At 55.2% G+C, this 14,617-nt stretch overlaps 3 protein-coding genes across 9 annotated transcripts in view; 2 read left to right on the top strand and 1 right to left on the bottom strand.

Annotated features, from left to right (window-relative positions):
- The window catches only part of Slc12a6 (solute carrier family 12 member 6), a 65,395-nt gene extending 61,656 nt beyond the window's left edge, over positions 1 to 3,739 (top strand). For all 5 annotated transcript variants that reach the window (XM_042687849.1, XM_042687850.1, XM_042687851.1 and 2 more), the window contains one exon: positions 1,137 to 3,739. In XM_042687849.1, the coding sequence (XP_042543783.1) occupies positions 1,137 to 1,228 (92 nt within the window). In that variant the 3' untranslated portion in view covers positions 1,229 to 3,739. The remainder of the gene's footprint in view (positions 1 to 1,136) is intronic.
- On the bottom strand, positions 2,848 to 9,436 carry Emc4 (ER membrane protein complex subunit 4). 3 transcript variants are annotated; one of them, XM_042687856.1, is made up of 5 exons: positions 9,304 to 9,436; positions 8,696 to 8,810; positions 5,305 to 5,458; positions 4,429 to 4,592; positions 3,840 to 3,969 (listed from the first exon to the last, which is right to left on the bottom strand). In XM_042687856.1, the coding sequence occupies exons 1-5, from the start codon at positions 9,387 to 9,389 to the stop codon at positions 3,934 to 3,936; spliced, it is 555 nt and encodes a 184-aa protein (XP_042543790.1). In that variant the 5' UTR covers positions 9,390 to 9,436; the 3' UTR covers positions 3,840 to 3,933. The 3 variants fall into 3 exon arrangements, with proteins under 3 accessions (XP_042543789.1, XP_042543790.1, XP_042543788.1); XM_042687854.1 differs by having other exon boundaries at positions 4,429 to 4,589; positions 9,304 to 9,418; XM_042687855.1 differs by lacking the exon at positions 4,429 to 4,592 and having other exon boundaries at positions 2,848 to 3,969; positions 9,304 to 9,418.
- LOC122114407 (basic proline-rich protein-like) lies at positions 9,391 to 12,088 on the top strand. The gene is made up of 3 exons (XM_042687572.1): positions 9,391 to 9,525; positions 9,777 to 11,785; positions 11,956 to 12,088. The coding sequence occupies exons 1-3, from the start codon at positions 9,391 to 9,393 to the stop codon at positions 12,086 to 12,088; spliced, it is 2,277 nt and encodes a 758-aa protein (XP_042543506.1).
- Positions 12,089 to 14,617: the final 2,529 nt, after the last annotated feature.

The raw sequence follows: 14,617 nt of genomic DNA on the forward strand, positions 1-14,617 counted from the left end.
CTCTGGGCCTGGGTGCTGTCCTTGCGCTCTTCAGCTCAAGGCGAGTGCTCTACTGCTTGAGCCACAGCGCCACTTCTGGTTTTCTAGTGGTTTATTGGAGATAAGAGTCTCACAGACTTTCCTGCCCAGGCTGGCTTTGAACCGTGATTCTCAGATCTTAGCCTCCTGAGTAGCTAGGATTACAGGCATGAACCACCAGCGCCCAGCCCTAGCCTGTTTCTTAGATGAGAAAAGAATCAGTCTCTGCTATATTTTGTTTTTGATGAAGACATAAAGCCAAGGCAAGGATCCTTAGGTTTTTAAAGCAGGCATAGAATTGGTTTTGGAAATTACACAGCTTACGAAATTGGCAGGAAGCCTGAAGATTCAGACTCAAAAAAACCTGGAATAAGAGCCTTTATAGGGCTTGATCACCAGGCGAGGGTAACTGCTGGAAATGACGAGCTCCAGGCACTGTCTGTTCCTTACGTCCGTCTATTAAAGCCAAAGTACCGGGAGCTTACATCTGATTTCTCTAGCTTAGGTTGTGCAGCCATCTCTTGCTTAGAAGAATACTGCAATTTTCTGTCTCACAGGAATAACGAAAGTAGGAGACCTGATTAACTGAATGGAAATCAGGGCATTAGCTGACCATAGAGTAAAGGGTATTTAAAGATCAAAAGAAAATCTTTTTCTATTACATAGACTATTTGACTATTAAGGTTTTCATTCCTTGAGCACCAAAGGATATGTAACTACTGGAATATATACACAGAGTAATTGTAATGATTGGGTCTGGTAAACTCGGCTGTTTGTTTTTCCCTCTGATACTGGGAGTTGAGTCCAGTGCCTAATGCATGGTAGACAAATTTATATCCCTTGGTTTTGACCCCAAACCTCATTTTTTGTTTTTTGACATGAGATCTTAATTGCTTTGCCCTACTACTGTCATGGAGTTTCCTTCCTGGGCTGGCTTCAAACAGCTATCAGCCTTCTGAGTAGCTAGGATTATAGGCATGAGCTGCTGGCATCCAGCTGGTTCCGTTTAATAACATTTAGAAACTAACAAAGGACTTTCCTGCTCTGAATATGTAATTAAGTAGCATGGCCGGTTTGCCACTTGCATGGTGCACCCTTCTCCTTGACAACTTCTGAAGACATGGAGTTCCTGGAGGTGCTGACGGAGGGGCTGGAACGAGTCCTCCTGGTGCGCGGCGGTGGCAGCGAGGTGATCACCATCTACTCTTAGCCCACTCCCGGAGCACTGCTTGCCACGCCTCCCTGAAGGCTCGTCCTCTGCGGAAGTGACCGCGCTCACACCACGCCCACTCCCGAGTCTGCTCTCTGCACACTGCGCTGAGCCTCAGGTACTTGCTCAGAAGACTACAAGTAGATGTGCTCTGGCTGCCATTCCATCTGCTGTCCCAGCAGAAGCAGAAAATAGTCCCTCCACATCAAAAGAGCCATTTCTGTACCAATAGAATGCAAGTTAGAATTAACAAGCAAAGCTGAAGGCAGTAACTGATTTAAAAAGAAAAAAAAAGGCTGCTAGAAATTTAGCTAAAGAGTTAAAGCAAGCACATCCACAGTTATTAAAGATCAGTCTCAGAAGTCATGGTTCAGTGAAGTCATGGTTCAGGGTGGCAGGCAGAGACAGCTTCACCTTACTAGAGCTCATGGCTAAGTACTCAGAACTGTCCTTGTAGGGTGACCTACCATAGCAAGACAAGACGGAAGACATCTGGTTTTCTTCAGTGTACCTACTGGGCTCAAATTGACTCTTGGGGTACTAATGTACAGAATCCACGACATGGCTCAAAGGTACCCCAAAATACCAAGTTTAAGTATCTACACTGTCAGTCTAAATTCCAGCCATTTGTTTCCCTTATGACCCATTCTTTGGTATTAATGCAGGCATTGTTATCATGGAAATTGTTGTTTGTTTGTTTTTTAGGTAGAAGTTTTCTTTAGGTTCTCTCCAAATGGCTGAACTAAGGGAATTTAAAGGGTAGCTGTTAAGATTTACTGAAATACAGTCTGTGGTTATCTGTGTAATACAAGCAATACATACATGGTGAATTTGAGAAGCATACAGGCCAGTAGTTTCTCCTTTCCCTCTTTGTATGCCTAGTTTGTTAACATAGGTTTTTAAAAAAATCAAGGAACAAGTACTAGGAAGACTGGCTAAAATGCTTTGAAGCTTTGGACCATCTTTAAAGGGAGAATTCTACAGTGGAATTTTAAGTTCTAGAGCCATACTCCTACAGTGCCAAAGTTACTGAATTGCTACTCCTTAGACACTTAAAAGTGACAGACAAGGAACTTCTCTCTCACTGAGAAAGCTATGATCACAGATGACTCGAGGCACTTGCCTAAACTCTGGAAGTAAGACCATTCAACCCTTTCAATTTTATTTTTCATTCTGACAGTTACCAAGCTGGGGTCTACTATTTTTCTTTCCAAAATGCTCTACATGTGCCAAGCTCAGCATTCTGCCTACTGCTTCATTAATCACAAAACATCTGGCTTCCAGCCTAGGAAACTCTTATCAGAGCCTACAATATGGCTGCTTTAAACGGACTTTATTAATAGTGTCACTCCTCTTTGATTATTGAGCAGGAACAAAGCTGACGCTAAGTCTCACAGATCATTTGGCCCAGAAACAGAGAAAACCCTTCGGTATGGCTTTCAGAACAAAAAATAGTTTGTTCAGGAACTGTTTACAGATCCCAAGGCGACACTCCATTCATAGGTGAGCACAGCAGTAATGGGTCGGGTCTCCTGAGGTCCAGTATCTGCAAAAGGTCAGCCTGCCCAGGACTTGTTCAGCGTTCACATGTACCCTTGGCCAAACTGATAGATACTTTTTCCATACAGAATATAGACCAGTATTTGTGAAATATAAGGTTAATTTTAGAAGGGCTGTTTGTGGTTGGAGCGAAGAATCTTTTTAAAGAAATAAGGGAATTAGTGGATATTTGCAAAACCATTATTTCAGGCCCTAAAACAAAATCACTGTTACATGGAAAATGGTTATTAGGCCAGATTTACTCATCTGTCTAGAGCATTTCGTGTGTATGTGTTGCTTAGGTTGTTTGTCTGCAAAGTGTCTTGTCTCTTTTAATCACTGCAAATAAAAAGCAATATAAAAACTGGATGAGAGAGAATGCACCTTAGGGAAAGGGGATTTATATTTCAAGAGGGAAGAGAAAGATCTTCTCCTGCCTCTTGGATACGAGGACTTCCAGGGCAGATTATAGAAATACACGTTCTACCACCGCGGGCCCTGCCTTCCATAGACAGCCGTCTTAAAAGCTGGCATTTAACAACAGGCTTGCTGGACAGGGGCGCCTCCCCCGGCACGGGAAAGGTCACCACTGTCGATTCCATTGCCTTCAGTTCCTGTGGCTCCAGGGATCCCACCAATCATCCACCCCCATCCCCGCGTTAAATACTCCTCATTGTGGGTATTAAAAGTCATAGTTACCCTGTAAGCATATTTACGTGCTCTTTTTTCTCGTTTTTCTTTTCATCATGTTTAATTTGCATACAGCATTGGTTTCTCACTTTTCCCACATGCATCCCCAATAGAATTATTTCAGCTTATGTTAAATAGCAGTAAAATACAGATTCAAAGGAAATTTGTGTAACTTTTTAAAAGCATTTAATTTATTGAAACACTCCTGTTTACATAGTTCTGCTTGTATTGTTTTGCTCTGTACTGACAGATAAATAAAGTTTTCTACATTATTTTCAGGCAGGGGTTGTGGTAAGATTTTCTTTTGTGTTTGTAGTCATATTACCATTTAGCATTTGTCTCCTCACCATGGAAAAGAGATTTTGGGTATTGTCAGTGGTTATTTTAAGAGTGAGCACATTTAGGAGCTACTAGGCCTAGAGCAGGATATAAATAAGGTCCATTTACTTTAGGTTCAAGGAGCTTCTTTCTCAAGTTCACAAAACGAGTCCTCCACCACTGAACTCCATTCTCTGAAAGCAGAAACAGGAAGTGAGTGATGAATGAATATTAAAGAAACTTCTGGAATCAAGTAGTTAATACTTTTAATATCAAGCTGTAGTTTGCCTTATAATTTCCATATTCCTACTAGCTTTTATTACTGAAGAAATGTATTCTAGGGGCTGGGAAGGTGGCTTAGTGGTAGAGTGCTTGCCTTGCATGCATGAAATCCTGAGTTCGATTCCTCAGCACCACATACACAGAAAAAGCCAGAAGTGGCACTGTGGCCCAAGTGGTAGAGTGCCAGCTTTGAGCAAAAGAAGGTCAGGGACAGCGCCCAGGTCCTGAGTTGAAGCGGTAGGACTGTGCCCCCACCCCCCAAAAAAAGCCAACCCTAATACCAACCCTTTAGTTTCTTACTGTCAGACAGATGAGGCAGCTAGCCACTGTGTATTACAGTTGCTCCAAATTCAGCTTTTCTTTAGTCTTACCTCTGGAGGCTCGATGAAGGCTAACCAGTCCGACGCGTGTGTAGGTAACAGCCCCATGGACTGGCACTTGTAAACAGCCAGTGCCAAGCCCATCAGGTTCCCAGTGAGATAAACCAGACCCTGAAGAAACTTCTGACTTGAGCTCTCCAGCATCTTGAAAGCTGCTGAGACAAGAGACGCTGTCGCAGCCCCAGTCAATGTGAATCGAGCCGGCCGTTTGTTGACAGAGGCGGACTCTCAGTGCGAGGGCAAACTGGACCACCAGAGGCGAAGAGGAAGCCATGACCACCACTCACCACTACCAACACTTGCACCCTGCAAAGCCTCTAACCAAAAATTACACCCAAAATTGTGTCTTCAGTTATTAAAATTCAGGTTTTTATTGAAGAACTGGGGACTGGGAAGGTAGCTCAGTTGTAGAGCGCCTGCCTAGCAAGCATGAAGCCCTGGGTTTGATTCCTCAGTACCACATAGATAAAAAAGGCCAGAAGTGGTGTTGTGGCTCAAGTGGTAAGAGTGCTGTCCTTGATTAAAAGCAGCTCAGGGACAGTGCCCAGCCCGAGTTCAAGCCCCAGGACTGGCAAAAACAAAAAACATACTTACTGATCAAAGTTCAGCAAAATAAAACACCAGGAAGTGGGTACTTGGAAGAGGTGGAGTGGGGTCAAGGGGAAAAGGGTGGACAAATGCAGAGGGGGATACTGCAGTCAGATTGCAATGTGTACCCTACAAATTAAGAAGAGGGAAAAAAAAAAGTGAGGGAAGGGCTGGGGAGGGGTGACACTGATCAAGTTATATTCAAAACCTCCCTTGTTGAGTGGAAATTCCTTTGTACAGCTACTTCAGAGATGATTAAAAACTCTAAAGCATACTTACTGGCTGAAATGGCCATGAGGGCCTGGACCGGCCGCCAGGCCATCATGCACACCATCATGGTAGGGAAGATGGAGATGGTGTTGCCGGCCATGTACATGATGAAGAGGTTCATGGGGATCTGTTTGAGGGGGCCCAGGGCGATGTCCCAGCAGCGCTGAAACACACATATGGTTTACACGCTGGTGGGTACGTCCTGTACCTACCACAAGTCCGTCCAATGATCAGAATTCCCAGTTCCTTCCTGAGTGAGCAGACCTTCATGTCTGCACCAGGAGTTCTCCCTTCTACAATAGAAAAAAGTGCCCTCTCTTGTTTGCATTGTTCTAGAGGTTTTCTGGGTATCTCTTTTTTTGGGGGGGGGCAGCAGTGGGGGAAGCTGGTACTGGGGTTGAACTTGGGGCCTTCTGATTACCATGAACCACTCCTTTTTTGCAGATTATGACACATGGAGTCTGCAGACTTTTTTGTTCTGTCTGACTTCAAACTGCAATCCTGGTGTCCCTCCTGAGCAGCTAGGATTATACCCTGAGCCACCTATACCTGGCTCAGATACCTTTTTTTTCCTTTCATGTGATTTTAGCTAAAGATTTTCCTGCGTTTCTTCTTATACTTGGGCAGCTTATCACTGCCCCTTTTGTAACTGAAGAAATAGGCAAATCCACATAGTTGAAGACAGTATACCTCAGTCAATAGCAGATAAAACAGGTTTTAAGGTTTTAATAGATGATCCAACTGACATAACATTGTACCCAATAATTGAGTAATTCATATTCATTTCAAACACAAGTTAGAGAAACAGACTACTTACTGATCCATGTAGAAAAATGTCAATGAATTTCAACTTAAAACACAAAGTCTGTTTTTGTTGACCACAGTAAAATTAAGCTAGAAATCAATAGTTAAAAGTTAATTACAAGCCGCATACTAGTGGCTCACTTACAATCCTAGCTATTCAGAGGCTGGAGATTTTAAGTTTGAAGCCAGCCTGGCAGTAAAGTCCATGAGATTCTTATTTTCAATTAGACACCAAAAGCCAGAAGTGGAGGTGTAACTCAAGTGGCATAGTGCCAGCCTGGAGTGAGAAGGTCAGTGAGTCTGAGGTTCTAAGTTCAAACACAGAAACACTGCCAAAACAGGGTGCAAGAGTAGTTAGAAAATCCCCTATGGAAATTAGCAAGAGTATTCTATGAATCAAATCATATGGAAAGTACTGATAACAGTATCAAATTTGCCAGACACGGTTAGCTCAGGTGTTGAAATGTGAGGATCTTGGTGGTTTAAAGCTAGCTTAAGCCAGATGTGAGGTGGCTCACACCTGTAATCCTAGCTATTAAGGAGGCTGAGATCTGAGGAGCCCGGGCAAGACTCATCTCCAGTAAACCACTAGAAACCCACAAGTGGCGCTGTGGCTCAAGTGGTAGAGCACTAGCCTTGAGCTGAAGAGCAGGGACAGCGCCCAGGCCCAGAGTTCAAGCCTCATGACTGACCCCCCATAAAAAAAAAAAAATTAGCTCAAGGAGATAAAAGCTGAGACATCTCTAATTAGCCAGCAAAAAGCTGGAAGAGGAGGAGTGGCTTAAGTAGTAAAGTGACATCCTTTAGCAGAAAAAGCTTAACAAGAGTGAGGCCCTGAGTTCAAACTCCCATACAGCAAAGTACGGGAGCTACAGCTGAACTATATTTGATATGGTTCCTTACAAATCATCTATACAATGGAATTGTCATAAAGTTATTTTATAACCTACTTTCTAAAATAGTTTGATAATTTGTGTATTTATGTACCTTAATGTGCCAAGATGAAAAAGTATAATACTTAGCAATAAAAAGATCTATAATGGCTTCTTCATTTTCATGTGAAAAACCACATGCATTTCACGAAACAAAAGTCAAATAGGAATAAGCAATAGTAAGAGAAATGAGAACAAAGTTTTCAAGCACCATTCTAGATACCTGGGATACATATCTGACAGTTTCCAAGATAATGAAATCACTGTCATAATAGAAGGCTGATATGAGAGAATGTTCACTAATAATTGAGAGAGTAACTGAGTAGGAACGATGGAACTTAGGTTTGTTTATTTTTTTGTACTGGTCCTGGGGCTGGAACTCAGGGCCCTGGCGCTGTCCTTGAGATTTTTCACTCAGTACTAGTGCTGTACCACTTGAGCCACAGGTCCACTTCCGGCTTTTGGGTGGTTAATTGGAAAACGCATTTCAGACTTTTCCTACTTCAAAACAGTGATACTCAAATTATCAGCCTCCTGAACATCTAGGATTGGCATGTGGCCTGCTTTTATCTGGTCTTGGAAGTGAGGACCTCAAGCTTGCCAGTCAGGTGCTCACCATGTGAGCCACACCTCCAACCCTTTTCTGCTTTAGAAGTTTTTCAGATAGGGTCTTGAGTTTTTGCCTAGGCCAGCCTAGACCGTGATCCTTCTTAGTCTCAACTTCCTAGTAACTAGGATTACTAATGTGACTCAGATGACTGCTATGTTAGATTGGATTAAAGAAAGGTGCAAGGTAGAATTGAGACCAGTTAGAATTTTACTGCAGAAAGGGGTGCAGTAGTGGTTTCATGAGGATACTGACTGTTAAAGCTCACCAGATCGTTTAGAGGATCCCAGCTGGAAGCAGTGTGCCATGGGAGACAACATCTGCCATTGTCACAACTTGGAGAGAGAGCTACTGGCACACAGCGCGTAGCTCCCTCCAGCCCCCAACCAACGCCCCAATGTCAACAATGCTAAGGTGGAGAGCGCAGTGGTCTATTGTACATAAACTACGCCTCAAAAGAATTCAGTGTTTGCGTGTCTGTGTGCACACATATGTAGGCATAAATACATACACAGCACACATGAGTTCTTAAGTCCACTGCAAACAATCTGAGATTGGGATGGTGACTGGGTTCAGGATGACGGATGAAGGCAGTAAATTAAAGCCCTATAGTACATCCTGGCCGATTACACGTGTGGAGTCCTGGAATTTAAGTAGAAAAGGGTGAATTCTCTACTGGAAGGTGTTGCCACCGACCATTTCCGACCTCCTTCCACACTTTATCTTACTGGTTTGTGGGTTTTTTTGGGGGGAGGGGGTCGGTCGTGGGGCCTGAACTCGGGGCCTGGGCGCTGTCCCTCAGCTCTTCAGCTCAAGGCGAGCGCTCTCCCACAGCGCCACCTCCGGGTTTCTGGTGGTTCACTGGAGATCAGAGTCTCAGGGCCTGGCTTTGAGCCGCGATCCTCAGATCTCAGCCTCCTGAGCGGCTGCGGTGCCCACGTCCGGCCCGGACTTCTTGTTCTCCGGTTGTAAAGCATTCTGACTGAGGGGCAGGGCAGTCAGGGCGAAGGCCGGCTGCGGAGCGCGGCGCGGGCAGGAAGGCGGGGGCGGGCGGTACCTTCTCCACCAGGATCCGGTCCGTCTCCTGCACGCTGGTGTCCGGCACCTGCTTGTCCAAGTACCCGACGGGGTACAGTGAGTCTCCCTGGCCGCTGCCCCGGTCACTCCGGCCCCTGAAGACCGAGCCCAGAGACCCCAGCTGCAGCCTCCCGAGCCACAGGACGCACGCGCCCTGCCCGCGGGGGGGGGGGGGGGGGGAGGGGGCGGAGGGGCGGGAGGGGGGAGGGGCGGGAGGGGGAGGAGGGGGGCGGAGGGGCGGGAGGGGGGAGGGGGAGGGGCGGGAGGGGGAGGGGCAGGCGGAGGGGGAGGGGCAGGAGGGGGAGGGGGAGGCGGGAGGGGGAGGGGCAGGCGGAAGGGTGGGGGAGGAGCAGGAGGGGGAGGGGGCAGGCGGAAGGGTGGGGGGGGGCGGCGGAGGGGGAGGGGCAGGCAGGGGGCCTCCCCGAGGCCGAGGCCGGGGCCCCGCGGCGGCCGCGCTCCGCTCTCCGCACGCCGAGGCCGGGGCCCCGCGGCGGCCGCGCTCCGCTCTCCGGGGCCCCGCTCTCCGCTCTCCGCGGGCCGGCCCGGCCCGCGCCAGGGACCCGCGGCGAGCTGCGCCCGGCGCCTCACCTGCTGCCTCCGCTGGGCCCGCTCAGCTCAATGGCCCACTTGAACCGCCGGCCGCGGCTGGCGACCGGGCCGCCCGGAGCCGTCATGATGGCCGCCGCGTCCCGAGCCCGCGCGCGCCCCGCCCCCGGCGCCCCCGCCGCGCCGCGCTTCCGGCGCGCGGACAGAGACGTCACCGCCGCCCCGGAAGTGCGGTCGGATGGGCGGAAGAGAGAGCGAGGGAAGGTGCGCTGGCCTGCGGCCGCCCGCCGCCCCGGGCCCGACCCCAGGCCTCCGCCGTGTTCCCGGGCCGCGAGACGCGTTTACGGCGCTGACTGCGTCAGGGGTCTGCCCGGCCTGTCCCGGGACGGCGGCGCCCCGGCCCTCGGCTCCGGGCCTGGAGCCGCTTCCGAGGGCCCGGCGCCCCCCCGCGCCCGCCTCCTCGGTTCCGGTCCTATCCGGTTCCGGTCCTCCCCGGTTCCGGTCCCCCCCTGTAGAGGACGCTTTCCGAGACCTCTGTGGGCGCCGAGGTACCGGGAAAGGCCGGGCCGTGGGCCGGGCCCGGGCGGTCCGAGCGGCTCCGGCTGCCTGCCCGGCTCCCTGCCCGCGGCCTGCCCGGCTGCCTGCCCGCGGCCTGCCCGGCTCCCTGCCCGGCTGCCTGCCCGCGGCCTGCCCGGCTGCCTGCCCGCGGCCTGCCCGGCTCCCTGCCCGGCTCCCTGCCCGCGGCCTGCCCGGCTCCCTGCCCGCGGCCTGCCCGGCTCCCTGCCCGCGGCCTGCCCGGCTGCCTGCCCGGCTCCCTGCCCGGCTGCCTGCCCGCGGCCTGCCCGGCTGCCTGCCCGGCTCCCTGCCCGCGGCCTGCCCGGCTGCCTGCCCGGCTCCCTGCCCGGCTGCCTGCCCGCGGCCTGCCCGGCTGCCTGCCCGCGGCCTGCCCGGCTGCCTGCCCGCGGCCTGCCCGGCTGCCTGCCCGGCTCCCTGCCCGCGGCCTGCCCGGCTCCCTACCCGCGGCCTGCCCGGCTGCCTGCCCGCGGCCTGCCCGGCTGCCTGCCCGGCTCCCTGCCCGGCTGCCTGCCCGCGGCCTGCCCGGCTCCCTGCCCGGCTCCCTGCCCGCGGCCTGCCCGGCTCCCTGCCCGCGGCCTGCCCGGCTCCCTGCCCGCGGCCTGCCCGGCTCCCTACCCGCGGCCTGCCCGGCTGCCTGCCCGCGGCCTGCCCGGCTGCCTGCCCGGCTGCCTGCCCGCGGCCTGCCCGGCTCCCTGCCCGGCTGCCTGCCCGGCTCCCTGCCCGCGGCCTGCCCGGCTCCCTGCCCGCGGCCTGCCCGGCTGCCTGCCCGGCGGCCTGCCCGGCTGCCTGCCCGCGGCCTGCCCGGCTCCCTGCCCGCGGCCTGCCCGGCTGCCTGCCCGGCGGCCTGCCCGGCTGCCTGCCCGCGGCCTGCCCGGCTGCCTGCCCGCGGCCTGCCCGGCTGCCTGCCCGGCGGCCTGCCCGGCTGCCTGCCCGCGGCCTGCCCGGCTCCCTGCCCGGCTCCCTGCCCGCGGCCTGCCCGGCTCCCTGCCCGCGGCCTGCCCGGCTCCCTGCCCGGCTCCCTGCCCGCGGCCTGCCCGGCTCCCTACCCGCGGCCTGCCCGGCTCCCTGCCCGCGGCCTGCCCGGCTCCCTGCCCGGCTCCCTGCCCGCGGCCTGCCCGGCTGCCTGCCCGGCTCCCTGCCCGCGGCCTGCCCGGCTCCCTACCCGCGGCCTGCCCGGCTCCCTGCCCGGCGGCCTGCCCGGCTCCCTACCCGCGGCCTGCCCGGCTCCCTGCCCGGCGGCCTGCCCGGCTCCCTGCCCGCGGCCTGCCCGGCTCCCTGCCCGCGGCCTGCCCGGCTCCCTGCCCGGCGGCCTGCCCGGCTCCCTGCCCGGCTCCCTGCCCGGCTGCCTGCCCGCGGCCTGCCCGGCTCCCTGCCCGGCGGCCTGCCCGGCTGCCTGCCCGCGGCCTGCCCGGCTCCCTGCCCGCGGCCTGCCCGGCTCCCTACCCGCGGCCTGCCCGGCGGCCTGCCCGGCTGCCTGCCCGCGGCCTGCCCGGCTCCCTACCCGCGGCCTGCCCGGCTCCCTGCCCGCGGCCTGCCCGGCTCCCTACCCGCGGCCTGCCCGGCTCCCTGCCCGGCTCCCTACCCGCGGCCTGCCCGGCTCCCTGCCCGGCGGCCTGCCCGCGGCCTGCCCGGCTCCCTACCCGCGGCCTGCCCGGCTCCCTGCCCGGCGGCCTGCCCGCGGCCTGCCCGGCTCCCTGCCCGGCGGCCTGCCCGCGGCCTGCCCGGCTCCCTACCCGCGGCCTGCCCGGCTCCCTGCCCAGGCCGTGCACCTCCCGCGCAGGCTGCGGCTCGTGGGGAAGGCCAGTCCCGCCCCGGCCGTGCACCTCCCGCGCAGGCTGCGGCTCGTGGGGAAGGCCGGTCCCGCCCCGGCCGTGCACCTCCCGCGCAGGCTGCGGCTCGTGGGGAAGGCCGGTCCCGCCCCGGCCGTGCACCTCGGCTGGTGGGGAAGGCCGGTCCCCGCAGCGCGGGGTGGGAGCCGGGTCTTGAGGCGAAGCCCCTCCTCCGCGCGTTTGCATGTTCAGGACAGTTCAGCCGAAGCGCTTTCTGGAAAGTCACCGTGGCGCGGCCGCGTCACCCCGCGGGGATTACGAGCTCTGCTTTCAGTTTCTGTCATGTCAGACGCTCCCGGGCCGGCCGGGCGCCGCGGCTCACGCCCACCCTCCTCGCTCGCCAGCGGCGGAGCCCGCACGGGAGCGTCCGCGAGACTCATCTCCAATCAAGAACTGGCCCTGGCTCCGCGGTGGAGCGCTAGCCTTGAGCGAAAGAAGCTCGGACAGTGCCCAGGCCCTGAGGTCAAGCCCCAGGACCAGCAAAAAAGAAATGTTCCTGTCCCTGGTGTCATGAAATGGTGGTCTGATGCTGGGCAAGAATGGCTTGGTAATACCATTCTTCCTTAGCAGTTACTTTTTTCTTCGTTTCAGGAGTTATTGTGCAATTCGCATTTTAACAAGTTCTCATTACATTACACTGCCCTCCGGGCTTTGCTGAGAAAGCCTGGAAGGCTGCCGTTCCCAGAGTCAATTAAGGGTAAGAAAAGCAACTGTGGGATGAGTCACAGTGATCTGCACCTGTAGCCACCAGGGCTCTTCAAGTTTGGCACCTCTTCATCTGGGGGATTAATTTCAGCTATCCCAGAAGTGGGATAAGCTGTCTCTAAATTAAGTATCTCAATAAGGAATCCAAATGTTTTGGAAAGTTTTTTTCCTGTGTGTTAACATTTTAAAACTTCAACCAGTTCAGACATAAAGCATTATTTTAGAGTGCCTCATATCCCCTCCTCCTCAGACTCCAATTAGGCTTGGATGAGATCATAAAAGTGCAGTCCTTAGAGAAAGAGCTGTCGTTTAATTCTGTTCACTCCCACCATGTGAGCCTATAGTAGAATGACTGTCTGCAAGCTAGCATTGAGCAGCCATCTTCATCTTGTTCTCCATTTCCACAACTTCATGAAAATAAATTTTGGTTATTGAAGCCCCTCATTACTTGACTGTGACAGTCCAAGCAGATAAATACAAGAATGAAGTGGGATGATGAAGAGTTGAACAACCAATGCTTTTTTACTACTTGGAAGACAAAAAAAAAGTCATCTCTTATACCATGTACATAATTGTGGGACTGTTTATTCATTGCATAATTAGGACTGTACTAAATGCTGGCCACTAACTTGCTCTAGGATTGTACTAAATGCTGGCCACTAACTTGCTCTTTTTACTTACCTGCATTGGATGTCTTCCATATCCATAGAACAATCTACCTCATTCTTTTTCAAGGCTTCAGAGTGCGTTATAATTTAGTGAGTCCCCAGTTGGTGGGCATTTAGGTTGTTCCTACATTTTTTTTTTTTTTGGTCGGTTGTAGGGCCTGAAAGCTGGGCCTGGGCGCTGTCCCTCAGCTCTTCAGCTGAAGGCTAGCACTCTACTACTTGAGCGTCAGCCCCATTTCCGGCTTTTTCTGTTTATGTGGTGCTGAGGAATCGAACCCAGGGCCTCATGCATGCTAGGCAAACGCTCTACCACTGAGCCACCTTCCCAGCCCCTTGTTGTTGTTTTCGGTCGTGGTGCCTGAACTCTGGGCCTTGGTGCTGTCCCTCAGCTCTTCTAGTGCTCTACCACTAGAGCCACAGCTCCAGTTCTGGCTTTTTCTGCTTCTGGGGTGCTGAGGAATCCAATACAGGCCCTCAGGCATGCAAGGCAAGGGCTCTACCAATAAGCCACCTTCCCAGCCCCTCATGTTGGGATTTTAAGAAAAATGTGTGTGCTTGCCAGGCACCGGTGGCTCATGCGTGTAATCCTAGCTACTCAGGAGGCTGAGATCTGAGGATCGCGGTTCAAAGCCAGCCAGGGCAGGAGAGACCGTGAGACTCTTTATCTCCAATAAACCACCAGAAAACCGGAAGTGGCGCTGTGGCTCAAGTGGTAGAGCGCTCGCCTTGAGCTGAAGAGCTGAGGGACAGCACCCAGGCCCAGAGTTCAGGCCCCATGGCCGACCAAAAAAAAAAAGTGTTCACACCTGTAAAACTAGCTAGTCAAGCTAGGGGGCGCTAAGGGGCACGTAGGCCGTGCGCGCTCCCGGGCCCGGCTCCTGGGCTCGCCGGCGGGGCGCTAGGGGGCGCGGCGCACACGTCGGCCGTGCGCGCTCCCGGGCCCGGCTCCTGGGCTCGCCGGCGGGGCGCTAGGGGGCGCGGCGCACACGTCGGCCGGGCGCGCTCCCGGGCCCGGCGCACACGTAGGCCGGGCGCGCTCCCGGGCCCGGCGCACACGTCGGCCGGGCGCGCTCGCGCTGCGCCGGCAACGCGCTCTGAAGTGTTTCCCGCCGCCCTTGCGGGCACCCGAGTCTTCATCGACACGCAGAGCCCCGCGTGGGGCGAGAACCAGCCTGTCGAGGTCCTCCGACGGCCACGGACGATGTACCCTCGCCCTGCCCCAGGCCCGCGGCGGCGGGGTGCGCCCGTGACCCCAGGCCCGCGGCGGCGGGGTGCGCCCGTGACCCCAGGCCCGCGGCGGGGGGTGCGCCCGTGACCCCAGGCCCGCGGCGGGGGGTGCGCCCGTGACCCCAGGCCCGCGGCGGGGGGCGCCGGTGACCCCAGGCCCGCGGCGGGGTGCGCCCGTGACCCCAGGCCCGCGGCGGGGGGTGCGCCCGTGACCCCAGGCCCGCGGCGGGGGGTGCGCCCGTGACCCCAGGCCCGCGGCGGGGGGTGCGCCCGTGACCCCAGGCCCGCGGCGGGGGGCGCCGGTGACCCCAGGCCCGCGGCGGGGTGCGCCCGTGACCCCAGGCCCGCGGC

The sequence above is a fragment of the Dipodomys spectabilis genome, unplaced genomic scaffold, assembly GCF_019054845.1.
Source record: "Dipodomys spectabilis isolate Male_0828 unplaced genomic scaffold, ASM1905484v1 ptg000108l, whole genome shotgun sequence".
NCBI lineage: Eukaryota > Metazoa > Chordata > Mammalia > Rodentia > Heteromyidae > Dipodomys > Dipodomys spectabilis.

Bases quoted from the DNA above. Each gene is read 5' to 3' on its own strand.
- Emc4 (XM_042687856.1), bottom strand. From the start codon at position 9,389: ATGACGGCTCCGGGCGGCCCGGTCGCCAGCCGCGGCCGGCGGTTCAAG. The intron at 8,811-9,303 runs GTGAGGCGCCGG...CTCGGTCTTCAG, and splicing joins GGGCCCAGCGGAGGCAGCAG to GGGCCGGAGTGACCGGGGCA. The intron at 4,593-5,304 runs GTAAGTATGCTT...CTCTTGTCTCAG, and splicing joins CCTCATGGCCATTTCAGCCA to CAGCTTTCAAGATGCTGGAG.
- LOC122114407 (XM_042687572.1), top strand. From the start codon at position 9,391: ATGGCCGCCGCGTCCCGAGCCCGCGCGCGCCCCGCCCCCGGCGCCCCC. The intron at 9,526-9,776 runs GTGCGCTGGCCT...CCCCCCCTGTAG, and splicing joins GGAAGAGAGAGCGAGGGAAG to AGGACGCTTTCCGAGACCTC. The intron at 11,786-11,955 runs GCCGGTCCCCGC...CTGTCATGTCAG, and splicing joins CACCTCGGCTGGTGGGGAAG to ACGCTCCCGGGCCGGCCGGG.